General features: G+C 49.8%; 1 protein-coding gene across 2 annotated transcripts; it reads left to right on the top strand.

Moving 5' to 3' along the window:
• Positions 1-454: 454 nt before the first annotated feature.
• On the top strand, positions 455-23624 carry Relb (RELB proto-oncogene, NF-kB subunit). 2 transcript variants are annotated; one of them, XM_076929020.1, is made up of 11 exons: positions 455-706; positions 1760-1807; positions 10807-11135; positions 12886-13043; positions 14793-14884; positions 15551-15682; positions 17937-18041; positions 18900-19115; positions 19718-19786; positions 19902-19979; positions 22900-23624. In XM_076929020.1, the coding sequence occupies exons 1-11, from the start codon at positions 655-657 to the stop codon at positions 23286-23288; spliced, it is 1668 nt and encodes a 555-aa protein (XP_076785135.1). In that variant the 5' UTR covers positions 455-654; the 3' UTR covers positions 23289-23624. The 2 variants fall into 2 exon arrangements, with proteins under 2 accessions (XP_076785135.1, XP_076785143.1); XM_076929028.1 differs by lacking the exon at positions 455-706 and adding an exon at positions 1553-1658.
• The last annotated feature ends 259 nt before the right edge of the window (positions 23625-23883 follow it).

Here is a 23883-nt window from a genome sequence, read left to right as displayed (position 1 = left end):
TGTCGTCTCAGCACTGGAGGGACGAATCTGAAGGATTCGTGAGGACAAAAGGATCTGCAGTTCAAGGTCATCAGTCTGGGTAAGATGAGACCCTATCTAAATTTTACATCAAATTATCAATGGCTGCTAACTTCCCGCTTCTGGCTTCATTTGCCAGCCTGAAAGATAGCAGGTTCAAGCCCTAATAGGGGAAAAGGAGTGCCCGTTTCTCAGCTTGTTCTGTGGGTAGGGCGCGAGTGTACCCGGACAGACCTCAGTGGTCTTGACCAGTGCAATGGGCAGCGACTGGCACCCGGACCCTGCACAATGCCAAGCCTTCTCTTCCCGGCCGGCCCGGCCCCCGCAGTCACGTGAGCAGCGGGGGTTTTCCCATTCCCTTTGGCGTGACGTCACGGAGGGGTGCGAGCCAATGGGTGCGCAGGCCGGCGGCGCCGGGGAATTCCGCCGCCCCGCCCCCGCCCGCCGCCCGCTCGGCCCGGCGCCCCCCGCAGCCCCGGGCGCCGTGCGTCCCGCCCGGCCTTCGGCCCTAGCCTTGCGCCGCTCGTCCGGCCGGTGATCGCGGCAGCAGACCGGGCTGTCCGGCTGCCCGGCTTGCCCTCGTGCGCGCTTCGCCCTGAGCTGGCCTTCGGGCTGTCTGTCCCTACGAGCCGGGCCATGCCGAGTCGCCGCGCTGCCAGAGAGTCCGCGCCCGAGCTAGGGGCCTTGGGTAAGCAGAGTGGAACCTTTGGGGCGGGGCTCGGGCTGGGAGAGTTCGAGGCGCTCGGAGTCATCTGTGGGTTCCCTCAGGACTCGCGCTTCGGTGCGGAGAGTACGAGGGTGACGGGGACACTGCGTGAGGGACGAGGCAGACGGTAGAGGATGGTGAAGGGTCCTGCCGGGGAGATACAGGTTAGCTGTCCCGCTAAGGAGTGAGAAGGGGGCGGGGCCTGAGCCTGAGGCAAAGAAGGGGGCGGGCCCGGCTGCTATCCAGAGGAGGGGTGGGGCATAACTCTGAAGGGGAGGAGCCGGACACGCATAGGGGCGGGACAAACTCCTGGAGGAGGCTTCTCGTTTTCGGAGTGGGTGAGGCTGCTCTAAGGAATAGGGGTGGAGCCTAATTCGAGGAAGTGGCTTTATACTCTCCAAACAAGGGAGACCCTCCTCCCGCAAGGCCGAAAGGCAAAGAAAGAGGCGGGGCGCAGCTTCAAGATTTAAAGAGGAGCGGCGCCTGACCTCGAGGAGGCGGATCCAGGACTGTGCTTGACAGGAAATTAGGGCGGGGTCAGGCTCCAAGAGCAAGAAGAGGTGTGTTGCTCACTGAGTGGGCGGGACTTACCCTAGGTTGGGGGGCGGGAGAAGGAACGGGGCGTGGTTACATGCCTAGAGAAGGGGCAGGGCCTGTTCGGAAAACGAAGGGCGGGGCCTGACGCTGGGCTTGGAAGGGGGCGGGGCCTGTAGTGAGATGAGAGGAAAGTTCTCCAGTGACAAAGTATTGGGGCTCGGATTTCGCCCTGAGTGAAGAAAGGAGACGGGGTTTTCCTGAGGCATCAGGAGTCCTCCAAGCCCCACCTTAATGGGGAAAGTAGCAGGTATTGAGTGGTGATTGGCAGGGTCAAGGGCAGAAACGAAAAGCCAGAACTTTGTCAAGAGTTAGAAAAAACTGGCCTCACCTAACCTCGGTAAGGAGGGACTTTATTCAAAGGACCAAGCCCGAGAGAGGATCAGGCTTGTCAGAGTCTCTGGTCCTGCACTGTTTGTTGATCCAGGTCTCGTCTCACAGGTTCCAGTGACCTCTCTTCGCTGTCACTAACGGTCTCCAGGACCACAGGTGAGCAACCCTCCACAGTCCCTGCCCACTTGCTTGTAGGAAATCGGATTGGGAGGAGCCCTTGTGGAAAGAGAATGAGTGTACCCACTTTACAGGCTTTGTTCCTCTCTGCTGGTTTAAATGGTTCCTTATGTGTCCGTATTTCCAGGACTGTTAGAAACTGTTTTTTTTTTTTTTTTTTTTTTTTTTTTTTTCTGATTACCTGGCCCTTTTAGATGGTCCTCACCATCCATTATATTGGGCCTTGGAACTGAATTTCAGAAATGATGTTAACACCCCCTCCCTGGGTGAATCCACTCCCTGGGTGGTTTTCTTAACACTACCTCAGTTTTATTCATCTGTAAAATGGGTTTCATACCCATTTGTTCCTTTGTGGAGATGGAGAAAATTAGATGAGTTGATGCTTACAAATACACAGCCTTCCCATTAGTAGTAACTGTTAGTGCATATTCATGATAATAGGAGTAATAATAGCTGTTACTTAGTCATAGTTCTCAAAAGTGAGGAGAGGGAGCAGGAAGTGATGGTCTATACCTTTAATCCCAGCACTCAGGAGGCAGATCTCTGTGAGGCTAGCCTGGTCTATATAGTGAGGCAGGCAGATCTCAGTGAGGTCAGCTAGGTGTACATAGTGAGTTCTAGGACAGCCAGATCTACAGAGAGAAACCCTGTCTCAACAACAACAACAAAAAGGACTATTGCCAGTAATAGTAGTGTATCCCTGTACCGTACTATATGTTCCCAGAACTGGGGAAACTGAAGCAGGGGAATGGGCACAAATTTGAGGCCATTGAATGAGTTGAGAACCAGCCTGGCTTATAGTGGGACCCTGTATCAAAACACAAAACGAAGACAGACAGCCCACAAATATGATAAACAGAAGATGTAGCTCAGTTGAGAGTTTTCCTAGCATGTGCAAGGCCCTGGGTTTGATCCCAGCACATGTATGGGGCCTATTGGTTCATATCTGTGATTTCAGGACCTAGGGGGTAGAAACAGAAGATAGGGAGTTCAAGGTCACCCTCAGCTACATGTCATGTTCAAGGTCTATCTGAGTGTCTTAGTTGTTTTTCTATTGCTAGGACAAAACACCATGACCAAGACAAAGGATTGATTGGGACTTACAGTTTCAGAGGGTGAGCCCATGCCCGTCTCGGGGAGACCATCAAGCACGAAGGGATAGGGTGGAGCACTAGCTGAGAGCTCACCTTCTGATTTCTAAGCATAAGGCAGAGATCGCAGAGAGAAAGAGAAGGATAAACCGAGGAGACTAGGAATGATGTGAGTTTCTGAATCCTCAGTCCATGCCCAGTGACACACGTCCTCCAACAAGGCTACACTTACTGACTCTTTCCAAAATGTTTCACCAACTGGAGATCAAGTATTCAAACATGAGTCTATGGGAGCCATTCTCATTCAAAACACCATACTGGGCAGCATAAAAGATTGTCTCAAATTGAAATAAATAAACAAAAACCCTGAAGGGCTGGTGGTATAGCCCAGGGTTAAACCCTTGTACAAGGCCCTGGATACCAGCCTGTCTTAGTTCGGGTTTTTGTTGTTGTGAAGAGACATCACGACCATGACAACTTTTATAAAAACACTTAATTGTGGCTGGTTTACAGTTTCAGAGGTTTGGTTCACTATTGTCATGGCAGAAACCATAATCGCCTGCAGGCACACACGGTGCTGGAGAAGGGCCTGAGAGCTCGACACCTTGATCCGCAGGCAGCAGAAGGAGATTGTGTACCACACTGGGTGTAGCTTGAGAATATGAAAATTTAAAGCCCATCCCCACAACGACACACTTCCTCCAGCAAGGCCACACCCACTCCAATAAAGCCATACCTTCTAACAGTGCCTTATGGGCCTATGGAGGTAAATTACATTCAAACTACCACACCTTGGCTGTCCTAGAACTCATTCTATAGACCAGGCTGGCCTCAAACTCAGAGATTTGTCTACTTCTGTCTCCCAAGTGCTGAGATTAAAGGCATACACTGTCACTACCACCCAGCTTACTACAGCAACTCTCACAGAGAAAAACGTTTCATTGAAACTGGCTTACAGTTCAGAGACTCAGCCCATCGTTGTCATTGCAGGAAGTATGGTGGCATGCAGGTAGACGTGATGCTGGGAAGTAACTGAAATTTCTATATCCAAATCAGCAGGCAGCAGGAAGAGAGAGTGATAATGGGCCTGGCTTGACCATCTGAAACTGCAAAGCCCACCCCCAGTGACATACCTTCTCCAAGGCCACACCTCCTCCAGTAAGGCCACACCTCTGAATAATGCCACTACCAAACTCAAAAACACACTCATTTTGATAAATAAAACAAATCAAAGCAAATAAAGCACTTTAAACAAATATTAATCAATGAGACAGTATTTTTACTGTCTGTGTCTTAACCTTCATGAGGTATTAAATTATTTACTAGTTCTGTCTACTTACTGTACGAGTCTATTTCCAGGCTCTCTGTATAATTCTCAAGGTCTAAGTTTCTACTGCCTTCTATTTTTTAAAGATCAAATGTCTCAATATTTTATTACCAATGTCTACTTACTGTTTAAGCTTATTTCCAGGCTCTATTTTTTGTCCTACCAGGCAAAGAAAACCTATAAATGAGTAGACCATGTTCAAAGATCCCAAGAAATTGTCCTGGCAAGACTTTTCAAATCTTCTCTAAAACTTGTCCATTCAGTTTCCCTGACTCCTCTCTTCTGTGGAGCTCACTGTTTGCAGTGTCTACCTTCTGGCTCTCTGCCTCTCATCTTTGTGTCAGTTTTGAACTGCAGGAGGAAACCCCCACGTGGCTCGGGCAAAATCTGTAAATTCCCTTCTATCCTTAAAAACAATTACATCAAAATTTAAAAGTCTATCCTTTATTACCTGCTTGTAGGAAGCAGGCAGCTTTTACTATCTGACTCTCTACCTCAGAGCAGCCATCCTGTCTCTTTGCAGGGCAGGGGATCCCAGCAGCTCTGAGCTGAGGCTCTCCCTGTGTTCCTTTGTTCAAGTTTCCCTGACCCCAGCCTCAATGCATGTGTAGCCACATGAATTGTTCTGCTCTGCTCTGCTCTCTGAGAAACCAATTCTCGGAGAATTCTTTTTTTTTTTTTTTTTTTTTTTTTTTTGGTTTTTTGAGACAGGGTTTCTCTGTGTAGCCCTGGCTGTCCTGGAACTCACTCTGTAGACCAGGCTGGCCTCGAACTCAGAAATCTGCCTGCCTCTGCCTCCCAAGTGCTGGGATTAAAAGCATGTGCCACCACCACCTGGCTCCATCCGAGAATTCTTAAATTAATAGTAGATTCTCGCCTTCCACTTTGGCACCCTGTCATCTGTTGCGTATAGCTTTTGCTACCCTGAGTAAACTCTAGGAAAGGACCACACTACCAGCCCTTGCCCAGAGAATAATGGATCCATAAATGAAAAACACAAACCCGCACAGTTGCTCAGTTTCAACTTACCTTTATTGGCACAATTGAGGGCGCTCCCAATCTACCTCGGCTAGTGTGCCCTTCCAAGAACTCCCAACTCAGCTCCCCAAGTCAACTTCGGTTGCTCAGCCACCATCAGTCCCAGCTCAGCGTTTCCAACCTCTGCCCATAGAAGCGGCATGTGTTTGCTCTGCCCAAGATCTCACATGGCTGCTTGACTTTTCTCTCTCCCAAGCATGGTGGAGGGACCCAGGAGTCCTGCCTATTCTTTCTGCATAGTAATTGGCCCATGGCATCTTTATTGATAGACCAAGAACCAATTGGGAAACAGGACTTTAACTTCAGAACCACCATAACATGCCTGGAATCCCCGTATTTGGGGATGTTGAGGCAGGAAGATCTCAACTTTGAAGTCATCCTGTTTTACACAGTGAGATTCTACCTCAAACAAACAAACCAAACCAAAAAAAAAAAAAATGAGAAACATAATTTATCCCCTGAGATTTGGAAGACAGAGCCAGCTGGATCTTAGCACTGTGAGAAGTCTGTAGCCTCAGTGGTCGTCTAGACCTAGACTTCTCTCAGGGTGGACACCAAAAGTCCTGGAGCAGGCACAGCAAATGAGAGTTTCAGAGGTGTAGAAAGGCAGGGGATGGTCTTAGAGACAGGAGTGACCTAAATGCTGGTTCAGGACAGGAGTGAGCTGAGGCTTGTGTGGCCTGAATCACAGCATTGAGGTCCCCCACAGGTTGATCCTGATAGCATTTGTTCAGTTATTATTTATTGAGTACCAGTTCTACATCAGACTCAGTGCTGGTCATTGCTGGGGACACAGCAGTGACCAAGATAGTCCCAGCCCTGTCCTTACAAGACTCTCTGCAGACAAGAAAGCAGCTCTATAATCAAAGGTGAGATTATAAACGCAGTGATGGCTGTAAAGAGGTCATGGGGTCAGTGACATTCAAAAGTAGGGTGGGGACAGGTTGATGGAGCAGGGCAGGTCGAAGGACAAATTCCTTCATTCTGATGTGCCAGACACAAGCAGAACTCTGGGTGGAGGGAGAATGTGGCAGGCATGGTTCCCACTATTCAGTTCTCAAGCCGAGTGTCTTAGTGAGACACATGACAGGCAAACTCAGATAGTCTGGACTCCGTCCACATGCACAGCCTGGAAGCTATGTTTTCTGTTTGATTGTTGGTATCTAAGTTACCCAGGCTAGCCTGGAAGAGCTACAGTCCTCCCTCCATAGCACCCCACATGCTAGGATGACAGTGGTGTATGTGCCTCCACACCCAGCTCCCAGGAATCTGTTGAGAACCCCCAAGTAGAATTTCCTGAGTTTAGGTTTGGTCTGGTTTAGACAAGATCTCACCATTTAGCCTAGGCTGACCTGAAGCTCGCTGTATAGCACAGGCTAGCCTCAAACTAGTGTCAGTCCTCCTGCCTCATCAACTTAGAGCTGGGATTACAGTCACATGCTGCAATACCTGGAAGTTCAAGTTTGTCTATGCATCTCCGGGTTTATCCAGCATCTAAGAAGGGTTTTCCAGAACAAAGTATTTTGAGGTTGGTCCTGTCAGGTCCCCTTGAGACTTACTCCTTATCTCACTGGAAGGGAACTTGGCATCTACTGATCTCACTGATCTGATGAGATAAGGATACATGAAAACTGCCTTGTAAGGGGCAAAGTTCGGGCTGCCAGGAGCCACTCCCGGGAGCGTAGAGAAAGGAAGGGCAGGAGGCAAGGCAGGAGGAGGGATCTGGCAGATACTGGGATATTATGTGATCAGTTCCTAGCTAGTAGCTTTCACAATAACTCCCTGTTCACAATAACAGTTGAGTGACCCTCCCTGCTGAGTGACTTCTGGGCCCATTTGCTTCCTCTGGCTTCCCCTAGTCCTGTCTGGGGAATGATGGGAGATTGGTTTCCATTACATCATCGTGGATTTTTACTGGGGAAGTGATGAGGTCTCACTAGGTATGTAGCATGGCTGCTACCCTCTTCTCCCCATCCCCTCTACAAAGTAGGGGTGAGCCTGAGATTTTGGGAGCTAGGATAGGGTGCAAAGTGGGCAGTACCCCGAGCTTGACCAGATTCCTCAGGCCCAGGGTGGACTTTCAGGATGGAACCTGTACACAGTTTATTTAGAACTGTTCATGTCTGTCAGCTACACACATACACACCCCAAATCCACTCACAGCTCTCCCTTTCCCCGTGTTCCACAAGTTCTTGACAGCACTCTCATTCCTGGTCTGAGGGCTTTAGTGGATGGCTGGTGTGGGGGGCCTCTTGAGTTCCTTTGGGGATACCTTGATGCTGGGCCCCCAACATTAAGAACTGAAGGGGTAGCCTGGAAGGGATAAAGGAGATTGGGAATGGGAGCCCCAGGGAGTCTGCCTTGGGGACAGGGTGGGGGAGTCTGTGTTAGATGTCATGTCTGATGGTGTCTGACGCTCACCTTTCTTTTCTCTTCCTTCCACAGATGAATTGGGTGAGTATCAGAAGGCAGGTGTTTGTTTGGGAGGATGAGGGTCCTGGCATTGGTAGAGCTGGGACACACCTTGTTTGATGGGAGCAGGTTCTGGTGTGATTCGAGGAGTACCGGGGATCTGAGCTCCAGCACACTCTGCAGGTGTCCATGTTTCTGTTCTCTGTGGCCAGTGCTCACTCATGAGTGGCAATGGTCTTTCTTGTACTAGACCCAGTGCCAGGCACCAGGAATCCAGCTTTGAACAAAACTAAATCACTACCCTGGAGGAGCTAACAGTGTGGACTGTGGAGTCAGAAGAGAACAGAGAATGAGCAGAGAAAGTGAGGTGAAGGGCGGGGCTTGGCCCAGTGCAGCTGGGCAGGCCCAGATCCCAAACCTGGACCTCAGCACTCACAGGCAGAGGCGGGAAAATCAAAGAGAATTTGAGCCAAAGGGTGGTAATGCACACCTTTGATCCCAGCCCTCAGGATGCACAAGCAAGCAGAGCTCTGAGTTTAAGGCCAACCTGGTCTACAGAGCAAGTTCCAGGACAACCAGGGCTACACAGAGAAACACTGTCTCAAAAAAAAAGAAAGGAAGGAAGGAAAGAAGGAAGGAAGAAAGAAAGAAAGGAAGAAGGGAAGAAAGGAAGAAAGAAAGTAAGGAGGAAGAGGAGGAAGGATGAAAGAGAAGGAAAGAAAAGACAGTGAAAGAGAGAGACAGAGAGAATTTGAGTGCAATCTGAGCTACATAGTGAGTTTTAGGCTAGCCTGGGCTACAAAGTGAACAAGCAGAAAGATAAAGGGACAGGGAAGAAAAGGGAGCAAGGTAAAGAGGTGTGGCTTTCATGGAAGAGGTGCCTTATGGGTTGAATGGAGGGAAAGCCAGGAACTGGGAGAGAGGAGGAATAGGTTCATGGGCTTGAAGGTCACCAAGCTAGGTGAGTGCAAGAGACAGAAGGGGCACCGCTGTTTTTTTGTTTTCGTTGTTTTTCCTGAGAGAATGGACTTTAAGGGCGGTTTTGTTTGTTTTTGAGACAGGTTTCCAAGTAGCCCAGGCTGAAGTCGGGAAATGGTAGTGCACGCCTTTGATCCCAGCACTTGGGAGGCAGAGGCAGGCAGATCTCTGTGAGTTTGAGGCCAGCCTGGTCTACAAAGTGAGCTCCAAACAGCTAGGGCTAAACAGAAAAACCTTGACTTGAAAATTCAAGAAAAGCCGGGCGGTGGTGGCACACGCCTTTAATCCCAGCACTTGGGAGGCAGAGGCAGGTAGATTTCTGAGTTCAAGGCCAGCCTGGTCTACAGAGTGAGTTCCAGGACAGCCAGGGCTGCACAGAGAAGCCCTGTCTCGAAAAACAAAAACAAACAAATAAACAAAAACAAACAAAAAGAAAGAAAGAAAGAAAAAAAGAAAGAAAGAAAGAAAAATCAAGAAAAAAAAAAAGTAGCCCAGGCAGGCCTTAAAATGACCATCTAGTTAAGGTCGACCTTAAATTTCTATTCCTCACCTCTCTATGTCCCTGGGGCTGGCATTGGATGTGGTGCTGAGGTGGAACCCAGGGCTTTATCCCTGTGCATGTTGGGCCAGCACTCTACCAATTGAGCTGCAGCCTTGTTCGTTTATTTGAGGGCAGGATCTTGCCATGTAAGCCATGGGAAGGTTCAAATTCACACCCCCATACTAAGCACCCTGACAACTGAGCCACACCCCAGCCCCTCACTGGGGGATTCTAGGCAGGGGCTCTACCACTGAGCCACGCCCCCAGCCCCTCACTGGGAGATTGTAAGGCAAATTCTACTAAGAACTCTATCCACATTTGAGGCAAGTTTTATGTGGGGATATTGTTGGCCTTTACTGCCAAGGAATTCGGAGCCATGGGAGTCTTCTAGGCAAAAGATGGACGGGTTGGTACTAACAAAATCCCTTTGGCTGTGTGAAAGGCACAAATACAAACTGGCAACTGCCTTTGTCCAATTGGGAGATAGATAGTGGGTGGAACAAGTGGAGAAGGCGCCTCGTGGGAAAGTGAATATGGTGTTGAAGTAGAGGTACAGCAGTGGAATTGCTGCGTGGCTTTCCTTCTAGCACTTGTCTGTATCTGCAGCACTAGAGAGGCAGAGGCAAGAGGAGCTTGTATTGGAGAACAGCCTTGGCTACACAGCAAGACCCTGTCTCAAAAACCCAAGGGGCGGGGCTGGAGTGCTGGCTCCGGAGTTAAGAGTGTTAGCCGGTCTCCCAGAGAAGCCGAGGTTGGATTTCTAGCAGTCACGTTGAGAGACTCACAGCCACCGGTAACCCCAGCTCCAGCGCAGCTGACACCCTCTTCGGGTTTCTGCACCTGGGCACTCGCTGGCACACACCCCTATATAGATACGTGCATATGCGTCATTTTTATAGATCTTTAGAGGATCGGAAAGCTAGCTCAGAAGTTGAGAGGACTGGCTACTCTTCCCAGCATCTATATGGTTGTTCACAACCATTTTTAACTTCAATTCTAAGGGTTCTGATGCCTTCTTCTGGCTTCTGAGAGCACTGGACCTTCCAAGTGATGCACAGACACGTATGCAGACAACACACACACACACACACACACACACACACACACACACGGTAAAATAAAGTGGAAAAGACTTAATCAAGGGTGAGCCAGGGTAGTTGTGTACACCTTTAATCTCAACATTCTTAGGCAGAGGCAGGTGGATCTCTTGAGTTCTGGGCTTCACAAAGAATGGGAATTGAGAGCCAGGGCTTCACAGAGACCGTGCCTCCAAAAAATAAACCAAAAACCAACCAACCAAACAAACAAACAAACAAAAAAAACAAATCAAACAAGCAAAATATAAGGGTGAAGTGCAGGGTGTGGCGTATATCTCAGCAGAAGAGGGTTTATCTCTGTGTCTTCAAGATCTGCCTAGTTCCAGGCCAGCCACAGCTATACAAAGGAGACCCTGTCTCAGAAAACCAAAATCAAATCAAAACAACAACCAACAAAAGACAAAAAGTAAAACCAAGCAGGGAAAGTGTGAGAAGGCAGGAAAGGAGCCTAGCCCTATCCCCAGCCTCACGGATCTCCTCTGTTTGTCCCGCAGAAATCATTGACGAATACATTAAGGAGAACGGCTTCGGCCTGGACGGGACACAGCTGAGTGAGATGCCGCGCCTGGTGCCCCGCGGGCCAGCCTCACTGAGCAGCGTCACGCTGGGCCCAACCGCACCACCGCCTCCGGCCACGCCGTCTTGGAGCTGCACACTGGGCAGGCTGGTGTCACCCGGCCCATGCCCACGGCCACACCTAGTCATCACAGAGCAGCCAAAGCAGCGTGGCATGCGCTTCCGCTACGAGTGCGAGGGCCGCTCGGCCGGCAGCATCCTCGGGGAGAGCAGCACGGAAGCCAGCAAGACCCTGCCCGCCATTGAGGTGCGTGTTGTGCTGCTGTCCCCTGGCCATGATGCCTGGGAATAGCTGGGCTTCCATCCATCCGCAAACCTCAAAAGGGCCTGGGGTGCTGGCTCACCTTTATAAACCCCGGCGCTGCCAGAGACTTGGGGAGGATAGAGGAGCCATCCTGGATTGCAGTGTGTGGCCCTTTTTGTAAAACAAGGAAGACAACAACGGGTTCTGTGATATAGCGTGTGAGGCTGTTCCGATGACAAATTAGCATCTGGATCCCAAAGGCGTGCCATTCAAAGGTACCCTCAACATCCCATTTCGCCACTAGAGGGAAGCACTCACTCAAACTCCCCCGTGAAGTGTATGTCACATAGTAGGCCTTGCAATTCTGGGCCGCTTTCAGAGACCAGGCCAGCAGAGCCCAGACACAGATCCAGAGCAAAACCGGGAGAGTCGGTGCAGTCTACTGGGACTGGTTATTGTCTCCCCCGTCATCTATGACTACTGAATAAGAAATCAGGTTTTCTACTGGAATTTTTTTTCAGCAATGGGGATTGAACCTGGGTATTTTTGTATTTGTTAGGCAGGGAGGGGCTCTACCACTGAGCCACACCCTCAGCCTTCTGATTTTAAGTTTTTATTTTTGGGAGGCAGAGGCAGGTGGATTTCTGAGTTCGAGGCCAGCCTGGTCTACAGAGTGAGTTCCAGGACAGCCAGGGCTACACAGAGAGACCCTGTCTCACCCCCCCCCCCCAAAAAAAAAAAGTTTTTATTTTGTTGCCCAGGTTGGTACTTAACTTTTTATCGTTTTTCAGCTCGTAAGCAGATGGAATCACAGGCTTATACTGTCAGGCCTGTTTTTTGTTGTGGTTGCTTGTTTTTTGAACTGGAATCTTCAGTTGTTTCCCAGGCTGACCCCAAACACTGCTACTCATGAAGAGATCCCTCTGTCTCAGCCCCCAAAGTTAGGCAGAACTACAGGTGTATGTTGTCCTGGACAGCTAGCTTGTCTCTCTGACTGTCTCTGTCTGTATGCCCATCTTTCTCCTTTCTCTCTCTGAGTTATGTTTGCTCAGCTCTTAGGACTACATCTGCCATGCTTGGTGACACAGGCCTTTCATCCAAGCAGGTAGGAGGCAGAGGCAGCCAGATCTCTATGAGTTTGAGGCCAGCCTGGTCTACATAGTGAGACCCTGTCTCAAAAAAAAAAAAAAAAAAAAAGTACATTTTTTTATGTGCTGGATGTAGTGGTACAGGCCTTCCACCACTCTGGAGGCAGGGGAAGCGAGGGCTCAAGTTCACTCATCAGCTACATAGTGAATTCAAGACTATCTTGGGCTACATGAGGCTTATCTTAAAAATCCAAGAAAGAGCAGGACACGGTGGCTCATACCTGTAATGTAGCATCTGGAAGGCTGGGCCAGAAAAATCAGGAGTTCAAGGGCAGCCTGGTTACAAAGCAAATATAAGGAAACTTGGGCCATCCGAGTACATGAGATCCTGTCTCAAAAACTGTATTTTAAAAGAAGAATCCAACAAAACAGGTGTGGGTAGGGAAGGAAGAGACACAAGGAGGGAGGTGGAAGAGAAGGCACATCGCAAGGTTACCTGGCCACTGTTGCCATGTTTCCAGCTTTGCATAGCTTAGGGATCTTAAGCAGTGCTTTTCCCTAGTTGTCTAGGGAGAAGAGGTGGGGTTAGCAACAAGGGCGCCCCAGGGAGCCTGGATGGGGATAGGGTTCCACCAAATTCCTAACAAGCCCATGTCTTCCTGCAGCTTCGAGACTGTGGCGGGCTGCGGGAGGTGGAGGTGACGGCGTGCCTGGTGTGGAAGGACTGGCCACATCGGGTACACCCACACAGCCTCGTGGGGAAAGACTGCACTGACGGCGTCTGCAGGGTGCGGCTGCGGCCCCACGTCAGCCCCCGGCACAGGTACTGGACCCTGACTTTTTTTTTCTTTTTTTTCTTTTTTCTTTTTTTGGTTTTTCGAGACAGGGTTTCTCTGTGTAGTCCTGGCTGTCCTGGAACTCACTCTGTAGACCAGGCTGGCCTTGGACTCAGAAATCCACCTGCCTCTGCCTCCCAAGTGCTGGGACTAAAGGCGTGGCCACCACTGCTGCTGGACCCTGACCTTTGACCCCAGTTTCTCACTTCTGTTCTTGGAGACTCCAAAGGTGACCATCAGCACCTGGGAAAGCCCAGGTCGCCGTCATCTTAGCCAGACTCCCCCTATTGTTCATCTTGGAAGGATGGGGAAAGTTAGGTGTGTACCCCACAGGTCTGCAAACCTACTTACTGCACACATGCACATCCGTTCCATATTTGCTTTTCCTTTTGCTTTTTGAGACCGGGTCTTGCCATGTAGTCACAACTAACTTAGAATTTGAGCTCCTCCTGACTCAGTCTCCACAGGCAGGTACCCCAGACCTGCGCATACCTATTCTATTTAGCTCTGTTCTGTAGAGGAGGAGGCAGGGTCAGAAAAGGGAAGGGAGCACAGATGCACAGTTAAATCGGAGCTGCCTGTGGACTCTAGACCCATCTTAACGGAGTTGCCTGAATCAGAGGACAACCTATGAGACTCAGTCCTCTCCTTCCACTGCGTGGCTTCCCAGGATTTTCCTCAGGTAGTTAGGCTGGCTCACAAAGACCTTTACCTGCTGAGCCACCTAATTAACTCTAGTTTGTGCTTTTGTGACAAGGACTCACATAGGCCAGGCTAGACTCAAAATCTACCACTGTAGCTAAGGATGACCCTCACTTTTTTTTCTTTTGACAGTCTGGCTTTGTAGCCCTGGCTGGCCTGAAACTTGTTACCTAGAACAGAGACCTTCCTTCCTCTGCCTCCCCAGTGCTGGGATTGAAGAGTGTGCCACCGTGCCCACTGACTTTGGAATTTATGATCTTCCTGCCTCTACCTCCTGAGAGCTAAGAGCACAACCACAGCCATTTATTGAGTATTTTGTTTTATTTTATTGTCTTTTGAAACACGGTTTTTCTTTTTTTTTCTTCCATTTATTTATTTATTTATTTATTTATTTATTTATTTATTTAATGTAAGTACACTGTTGCTGTCTTCAGACACCCATATGAGGGCATCAGATCTCATTATGGATGGTTGTGAGCCACCATGTGGTTGCTGGGATTTGAACTCATGACCTCTGGAAGAGCAGTCAGTGCTCTTAACCACTGAGCCATCTCACCAGCGAAACAGGGTTTTTCTGTGTAATAGCCCTGGCTGTCCTGGACTCGATTTGTAGACCAGGCTGGCCTCGAACTCACAGTGATTCACCTGCCTCTGCCTTCTGAGTGTTGGGATTAGAAGTATTTACCACCATGCCTGGCTCATTTAGTCTTTTAATTACTTAGAGTGAGTATCCTTCTGTGTACCATAGGCTAGCCTCAAATTCAGGATCACCCTGCTTCAGTTTCCCAAGTGCACAGAACCAGGCTTTCTTTGCACCTTTTTGATATAAAGGAGCCTGCCTAGGTTTTCTATACAGTAAAAATAAGACAAGTTCTTGGTCTCACTACAATATGACTCCTGGTGGCCTGTGAGAGGTTCAAGTCCCAGGTCTTTCCCATGCTCCTCCTTGCATTGTGTCTACAGCATCTGCACAGCTGTCTGTACTGTCCAGAGGGTGCCACCCCCCCTCACAGCCTGTCCTGTCTCCCACTCAGCTTTAACAACTTGGGCATCCAGTGTGTTAGGAAGAAGGAAATTGAAGCTGCCATTGAGCGAAAGATCCAGCTGGGAATTGACCCCTACAATGGTAAGTGCCCCACTTGTCTCCCTAGCCCTGGCCCTTTTGCTGGTTTTTGTTTTGTTTGTTTGTTTGTTTTTGTGCTTTTGTTTGTTTGTGTTTGGTTTGGTTTTGGTTTTTCAAGACAGGGTTTCTCTGTCTATTCCTAGCTGTCCTGGAACTCACTTTGTAGACCAGGCTGGCCTTCAACTCAGAAATCCTCCTGCCTCTGCCTTGAGAGTGCTGGGCGCCACTACTGCTCAGCTTCTTTTCTTTTTTAAGAAATTAAAAGGTATTACATGTATTTATTTTGTGTGCACACGTGTGGGTTCTGCATGGTGTGAGCACTCCTGTGGAGTTCCAAGGGTACCCTGTGGGAGAAAGTTTTCTCCCTTGTGGGCTCCAGCAAATGAAATCAGGTTCTCAGGCTTTGCAGCAAGCACCTTTCACTGCTGAGCCATCTTACTGCCCCTTTATTTGATTTTTCATTTTGGTTTTCGAGACAAGGTCTCAACATAGGCCAGGCTGCCCTTGAATTTACCCTGTGACTGAGAATAACCTTGGACACTGGATATTCTTACCTCTACATTTCCTGTGCTGGGACAAGCGTCCATCACTCCACCTTAGCACCCTTCCCCTTCATCACTGTGCCTGCAGCAGCCTAGCTGACCGCAGCCTCCCTTTGCTCTCTCCAAGCTGGCTCCCTGAAGAACCATCAGGAGGTGGACATGAATGTTGTCAGGATCTGCTTCCAGGCTTCCTATCGCGACCAGCAGGGGCATTTGCACCGCATGGACCCCATTCTCTCTGAGCCTGTCTACGACAAGAGTGAGTAAAGGATGCCATGTCCCTTGGGATTGAGTTGTCACAGGTGTGTGTGCCAAAGTACCCGGAACAGTGGCACGGATGAGCAGGGCATCATTGTGGGGTTTAATTTGTTTTATGTTTCCTTCTTGCTACATTTACACGGTAGCTTGGTGCCCACAGTCTCAGGGGAGCTGGGTCTCCACTTCTGTTCTCTCTTTTCCCCTTCTGGGCACATGGTGAGTGCCACAGCCCCAGACATCACATTTACATCCAAAGCCAGGGATGGTCAGTGCAGTTTGTACCTTGTCCGTTTCTGTATGTATTTCTCTTTTTGTTTGGCACTGTTTATTGATGAACTTTGTTCCTTGACAGTTCTGTACACATACAGAGTGCACTACGGTTCCTCACTGATCCGCCTCCATCTTCTCTCCCTCCCGTGGGATCCTTCTACATTCATAGCACTGGGTTTTATTTTGTAGTCCACTAATTTTAATTGAGACTCCTGTATAAGCACAGCTTGGGAAATACCCGCTGGAGCCTGGTAGGCTCCCTGTTCTCCTGCCTCCTGCCTTCCTAAGAGCTGAGATGACCAGCACGAATCACCATAATCCACTTACTGGGACTAAGGAGTGAACCAGGCTTTTGTGCATATTATGGAAGCGCTCGAGCGACATCCCCAGCCCTAGCCCTGTATTTATTTATTTATTTACTTATTTATTTATTTATTTATTTATTTTTACTATTTTAAGAGAAGATCCCAATATGTAACTGAGCAAATCAGCCATCCTCCTGCCTCCACCTCTCCAGTGGTGGACTTGCAGCAGGCACCACCACGGCTAACAATATACAACAATGTACAGTTGTTGCTCACAGCCTCTGTTCATCCTCACATTGGTGGAAAGAGTTTGGTCATTTACTCTTCTAACCAATCAGCAGCGGACATGAGGAGTAGCTGTTCTGGCCCAATCCAGCCTTTAGGATTATGGCTGACCTAAGGGAAGGCTCAGCAGTTCTCATGGCTGGTGAGGCGTGGGCCCTAGTTTTGAGAGCTGTTAACAAAAGAAGGACAAGGACTGCTGGTCTTGCTAGACAATGGAGTACTATAAGACGTAAGGTCAGGTGGCAGGTACACGGTGACACTGACATGTTTGTAGTCCCAACTACATGTGAGGCTCAGGCAGGAGGATGGTAAATCCAATGTCAGCTTGGGCAGCCGATCAATATTAATCTAGTTAATTAAAAAAAAAATGAGGGTTAAGGTGTGGCTCAGTGGTAGAGCCCCTACCTAGAATCCCCAAGTGAGGGGCTGGGGGCGTGGCTCAGTGGGAGAGCCCCTGCCTAGAATCCCCCAGTGAGGGGCTGGGGGCGTGGCTCAGTGGGAGAGCCCCTGCCTAGAATCCCCCAGTGAGGGGCTGGGGGCGTGGCTCAGTGGTAGAGCCCCTGCCTAGAATCCCCCAGTGAGGGGCTGGGGGCGTGGCTCAGTGGTAGAGCCCCTGCCTAGGATCCCCCAGTGAGGGCCTGGGGTTGTGGCTCAGTGGTAGAGCCCCTACCTAGAATCCCCAAGTGAGGGGCTGGGGGCGTGGCTCAGTGGTAGAGCCCCTGCCTAGGATCCCCCAGTGAGGGGCTGGGGGTGTGGCTCAGTGGTAGAGCCCCTGCCTAGGATCCCCCAGTGAGGGGCTGGGGGCGTGGCTCAGTGGTAGAGCCCCTGCCTAGAATCCCCCAGTGAGGGGCTGGGGGCGTGGCTCAGTGGTAGAGCCCCTGCCTAGGATCCCCCAGTGAGGGGCTGGGGGCGTGGCTCAGTGGTAGAGCCCCTGCCTAGGATCCCCCAGTGAGGGGCTGGGGGTGTGGCTCAGTGGTAGAGCCCCTGCCTAGAATCCCCCAGTGAGGGGCTGAGGGCGTGGCTCAGTGGTAGAGCCCCTGCCTAGAATCCCCCAGTGAGGGGCTGGGGGTGTGGCTCAGTGGTCAAATCTAGCCAGTACAAGATTCCGTGTTCCATCACTTCCACTTTGGGAAACAAACAAACAGACACAGTAGTGCAGGTTGCAAATGCTCATCTTGGGATCTGTGTCACCCTCAACATGCCAAGTCTCCCTGAGTCTGAGGGTCTCCATTTTGGATAGACACTAAATGGACTTCAAAGTAGAGTTCTGGCCATTGCCTGTCTCGTACCCTCCTGCCTGAGCATCCTGTGTTCCACCTGGATGGGGTCTCGCTCACCTGTCAGCAAGCACCTTGGTGTGATGACTGTCGCTTTTCCTTCTGCACTACTTTTTAGAGTCCACCAACACATCGGAGCTGCGGATCTGCCGAATCAACAAGGAGAGCGGGCCGTGCACAGGTGGAGAGGAGCTGTACTTGCTGTGTGACAAGGTGCAAAAAGGTGAGGGTCCATAAGCCATGCAGAGGACAGAGGTGGACGTGGGTGCTGGTTAGACAGGGCAGCACTCTGGATGGAGCCAGAGCCCCAGCTGCAGGGACAGGCAGACGCAGGCAGTGGGTCTGTGAGCCAGCTCAGGCCTGCCAGGTATGAGGCCTGTGAGCCAACCAGGGCTGTGCAGTGCTCTTTCAGTACACTGCTGTGCTGGAGATGCAACTGTGCAGATGCATTAAGAGGGGCTGGGGCCGTGGCTCAGCAGGGGAGCACCTGCCAAGGATTCCCCAGTGATGGGCCCTACTACCGACGAGCCACGCCCCAGTCCCTCCCTGGAGGATTTTATAGAAGCTCTGTACCACTGAACCATATCCCTAGGTCTTTTACACCAAATTTTTAGTCTCATTTAGTCTTCCAGGTTTTACTTTGAATTCACAATTCTCCCGCCTCAGTCTCCCTATTGACTACAGGAGTCAGGAGGATTGCTGATTTGCTCAGCTACTGTAGTGTAGTGGGATTACATGTCCTTGTCACCATTCCTGTGTCACTCACTTTTGTGTAGAGAAGCTGGGTAGTTGGGTTTGTTTGTTTGTTTGTTTGTTTGCTTTAGACAGGGACTCACTGTATATTACTGGCTGGCCTGAAACTCACTGTGTAGACCACACTGTTTTAAAAGTATCAAGACTGTCCAGCCTCTACCCTCTGAGTGCTGGCATTAAAGGGGTGCACCACTATGCCCGGCCTCCCTGGGTCCTTTTATTATTTGTAATCTTGGTTTGATATCTTGGTAGAATGAGTGAGTAGGGGCTCTGTGGACTGTCCCATTCCCTTGGCTTAGTTGTATTCTTACCCGACCCACCCTACCAGAGGATATATCCGTGGTGTTCAGCACAGCTTCCTGGGAAGGTCGTGCCGACTTCTCTCAAGCTGATGTGCACCGGCAGATTGCCATCGTGTTCAAAACACCACCCTACGAGGACCTGGAGATCTCAGAGCCTGTGACTGTCAATGTCTTCTTGCAGCGGCTCACCGATGGGGTGTGCAGCGAGCCGCTGCCCTTCACGTACCTGCCTCGGGATCATGGTAACCGCTCAACCCATAGCTACTCCACCTGGAGACCAGGTCTTTAGAGAAGCAGGAGAAGCAGAAAGCAGGCCTGGGGGCAGTAGGTCAGTCAGTTTAGGGCTTGCCTTGGAAGCATGAGGACCTGAGTTCAAATCCTAGCACTCTTGTAGAAAGCCAGGCAGGGTGGCATGTCCCTAGCACTGGGAAGACGGAGTCAGCTGGATTCCTGAGGCTCTCTGGCCAGCCTAGTCTAACCAGCAAGTCCAGGCTGGCCAGCAAACCACAGGCCACTAAGAAACTATCTTAAAACATAACAAAAGAGAAAGTTAGATGATAAACGAGGAATGAGAACCAATACTGACATTTGGTCTCCACACATGCATGCACAGGGAGAGTGAGCGAGTCAGGGTGAAAGCAACTGGATTAGCCAGTGCAAAGGTCCTGTGGTAGGATCCAGAGAGAACTGTATTTAGCTTTTATTCTATTGGGATACAGAAATCTACTTGCATAAGTTAGTGAAGAACCTTTCCTTTTTATAATGACCTCTGTGACTGACTGACATAGCGACCTCTGTGTTTAACGGATGTATGACTTTTGAATGCTTCTGTTTTCCTGAACAGACAGCTACGGTGTGGACAAGAAGCGAAAGCAGGGACTGCCTGACGTCCTTGGAGAGCTGAGCAGCTCCGGTGTGTCCCTCCACCCCTGCCTACACCCATCCCCAGGTCCCTGGGAGGGGACAGGTTACCTGCTTGGGGTGGGTGGATTGTTGGGATATGGAACCCCATCTTCACCTTCCCCCAGATCCACATGGAATCGAAAGCAAAAGAAGGAAAAAGAAGCCAGTGTTCTTGGACCACTTCCTGCCTGGCCACAGCTCAGGTGAGTGTGCTGTCTAAAGCCCCCCCTTTCCCAGTGTTCTTGGACCACTTCCTGCCTGGCCACAGCTCAGGTGAGTGTGCTGTCTGAAGCCCCCCCCCCCCTTTCCCCTCCTTTTCGTAATTTAAAAAGAATGTTTTATTTTCTATATGTGGGTATTTTGCTTGCACATATGTCTATGGACCCTATGCATGCCTGGTTCTTACAGAGGCCAAAAGAGGGTGTCAGATTCTCTAGAACTGGACTTACTGAAGGTTGTGAGCTGCCATGTGGATGCTGGGAATGGAACCTGGATTGTCAGCAAGAGCAGCCAGTGCTCTCAACCACTGAGCCATCCTGAGTCCTTTTCTGGTTTCTTTATACCCTCTGAATGCTTGCCCAAGGTCAGTAGCTGACCATACATCTAGCAACATGCAGTAAAAAGAATCAGGGGTCAAGACGTCTGTCAGTGGCTCTCATCTACGATCCTAGCACTCAGGAGGCTGAGGCAGGGGAATTACCAAGAGTTGGAGGCCAACATAGCCTATGTAAAGTTCCATGACACACCGAGGGGCTACGCTGGGAGACCCTGTGTTAAACTTATCTTCCCACAGAGGAGCACTCAGAAGGCTTCGGAGTCAGATAAGGGGAGACTCGTGCTCTCTGCAGGGACGCAGCAGCCAAGCTGCTCCACATCTCTGAGACTCAGGGCTCCTTAGAAAGTCTTTTTTTTTTTTTTTTTTTTTTTTTTTGGTTTTTCGAGACAGGGTTTCTCCATGTAGCCCTGGCTGTCCTGGAACTCACTCGGTAGACCAGGCTGGCCTCGAACTCAGAAATCCACCTGCCTCTGCCTCCCAAGTGCTGGGATTAAAGGCGTGCGGCCACCACTGCCCGGCAGGTTATTTCATTTTTATTTGCATTCACATCAAATTCCAAACAGCAGACTGGAACATTATTTCTCCTTTTCCAAAAACCAGGCGAGAGGTAACTGCTTCAGGAAGGATGAACATCAGAGCCATTTCCCTTTTCATTGTGTAGGTCTTCTGGTCAAAGGCAGCTGCCTTGGGTCCCCATGGTCTGGTTAGCACAACACTAGAGACAGTCTAAAGAGGGTGGAGGCCCTACCTGGGTATCCCCCCAACCCTAGCACATCAAGTCTCTGCAGGGCTATGCACATCCTCTCCCACTGAGAGCAGACAAGGCAGCCCAGCTAGAGGAAAACATATTCCAGACAGGCAGCATCTTTTGGGATAGGCCCTGCTCAAGTGTTTGGGACCCAAATGAAGACCGAGCTGTGAGTTCCAGGCCAGCCTGGTCTACACGGAGAAACCCTGTCTTCAAAAACCAAAAAAAAAAAAAAAAAAAAAAAAAAAAAAAAAAAAAAAAAAGCTGCAAATCTGATCTTGGGTGCTCTGGGCAAGCTGATATGCATGGGGGGTACTAAAGGGGGTTCAAGGTGGAGCTTAGGTAACTTTTTATTGAGTCCAAGACCTCCTGCCAGGAAAATGTTGTTGCTCCCAATAGGATGGACCTTCCTACGTCAATTAACAATCAAGGCAATTCCCTATAGTCCATATATATATATATATATATATATATATATATAGTCCTTATATACCCCTAGGTACCTAGGGGTACCTAGGCCAATCTGATCTGGGAAGTCCCTCAATCCCTTTTCAGATGGATTGCATTAAACTACTAGAGAGGGCAGGCATGGTGGTTCATACCTGTAAACCCAGGAACTGGGAAGCTGAGAAATGGTGGTGAGTTCCACAGTGGCTGCAAGGGAGTGTCTGTCTGTCTGTCTTTCTCTCTGGCTCCTACTTTGGTTCTGTGAATAGACAGCTGAGACTGGCTCTTAGATCACTTGCTGTCTCAGTTTCCTTTTATTAAAGGAGAATTGTGAAGCTGGGGGACAGGGCTGGGTTATGTGCAAAGCCTCGGGTTTGATGCCCAGCAACACATAATAAATCAGATGTGGTGGCACCTGGGAGGTGAACGCAAGAGAATCTGGAGTTCAAAGTCACTATGGGCTACTTAGCATATTTGAAGCCAGCCTGGTTTATAAGAGACCATGTCTTGCTTTTAAGTTTTATAACTAATATTTATTTATTCATTTTGCTTGTGTGTGGGTGCATACACACACAGATTTTGTGTGGAGATCAGACAACAACTTACTGGAGTCAGTTTTCTTCTTTCACCACGAGGGTTCCAGGTCTGAACTGACATCAGTCATCAGGGATGTCAGGAACCACCTTTAACCAATGAGAAGTCTGGATGGCCTGAGACCCCGCCTTTATTTTCTTTTCCTACCGCATATGTGTATGCATGTCAGCATGAGTGAGTGTATGTCACAACTATGCAATTGCCCATGGAGGCAAGAAGAGGGCGTCAGATCCCTCTGAATCTTGAGTTACAGGCAGATTTGAGCTGCTGGAAGTGGGGGCCGGGAACCCAACCCTGGTCCTTTGCAGAAGCAGGAAGTGTTCTTAACCACTGAGTCATCCCTCCAGCCCTGCCAATCTTAAAGACAGGGTCTTGGGAAACTCACATGTGTTATACATATATACATTATACACAAAGGTAAACAGTCATGCACATTAAAAAACGTGGTGTAGTGTGCTGGCTCAGTGGATATAGGCACCTGTCGTGCAAGCTTGGACCTGAGTTCTATCTCCGTATAAAGGTAGCAGGAATGAAATGACTCCACAGAGCTGAACTCTGACCTCCCATGCACTATGGTAGCAGGTGTGCCCATACACATGCATCATGTGTACACACACACACACACACTAAAAGTAAAAAAAAAGTGATGGTACTTTCTTTCTACTCTGGTTAGGGTTAAAGGCCCAAGATAGAATACACTTAGTACGATGGAGTCCAAGTTAGCTACTGCCTGGCCAGAGGTAGGCCCTAAACCCAGCCATTCTTCTTTCCTCATCAGGCCTGTTCCTCCCGCCGTCAGCTCTGCAGCCGGCAGATACTGATTTCTTCCCTGGTACCATATCCCTCCCCGGGCTGGAGCCTCCTGGCGGCCCCGACCTCCTGGACGATGGCTTTGCCTATGATCCTTCCGCCCCCACGCTCTTCACTATGCTGGACCTGCTGCCCCCAGCACCACCACTTGCCAGTGCTGTGGTGGGCAGTGGGGCTGCAGGGGCCACAGTTGTGGAGTCTCCTGGCCCAGAGCCCCTGTCGCTGGACTCTTTTGCAGCTCCGGGCCCCGGGGATGTTGGTACCGCTAGCCTTGTGGGCAGCAACATGTTCCCCAACCAGTACCGAGAGGCAGCCTTTGGGGGTGGCCTCCTATCCCCAGGGCCTGAAGCCACGTAGCCTCTGAGGTGACAGAGGAGGCACTGGGTGAGGCATGTGGTATAGCACTCCATCCTTGAAGCCAACTTTGATAAGTCTTCCAGCTTCCTCATCCTGAATCGGACATCTGCAGTGCTGGCGAGAAGATGGGGAGAGCTCTGGTTCTCTCTGAGCCCATTATACAGAATGCTGAGTCCGAAGAGGAAAAGGGGCTCCTGTAGGTGGGCCCCTTCTCAGGACAGATTCTCAGAGATTGTACATAGGGGAGGAGGGAGCAGATCCCCAGCCTTCTTCCCTAATCCTGAAGAAGGGAGTAGGTTGTTTGTTCAGTTTTCCCAATAAAACTTAGTTTTTTGAGCCTTTGGGGTCTTTTCTCTTATTTGCCTAGGAAAGGCTAGGTTTGTTTGGAACAAACCGATTGTAGTTGAGAGGCTGGCCAGATGCCTCAAGCGGTTAAGAATTATTGCTGGTCCTCTCCAGAGGACCCAGGTTCAATCGCAGTATCCACACGGGAGCTCACACTGTGTGACAGCTATTCTTGGTTGTCAACCTGACTACATCTGGAACTAAAACCCAAAAATGAAGGGCATGCATGTGAGAGATTTTTGCTTAATTT

The sequence above is a fragment of the Arvicanthis niloticus genome, chromosome 1, assembly GCF_011762505.2.
Source record: "Arvicanthis niloticus isolate mArvNil1 chromosome 1, mArvNil1.pat.X, whole genome shotgun sequence".
Taxonomy (NCBI): Eukaryota; Metazoa; Chordata; class Mammalia; order Rodentia; family Muridae; genus Arvicanthis; species Arvicanthis niloticus.
This window is presented reverse-complemented; position numbering and strand designations above follow the sequence as displayed.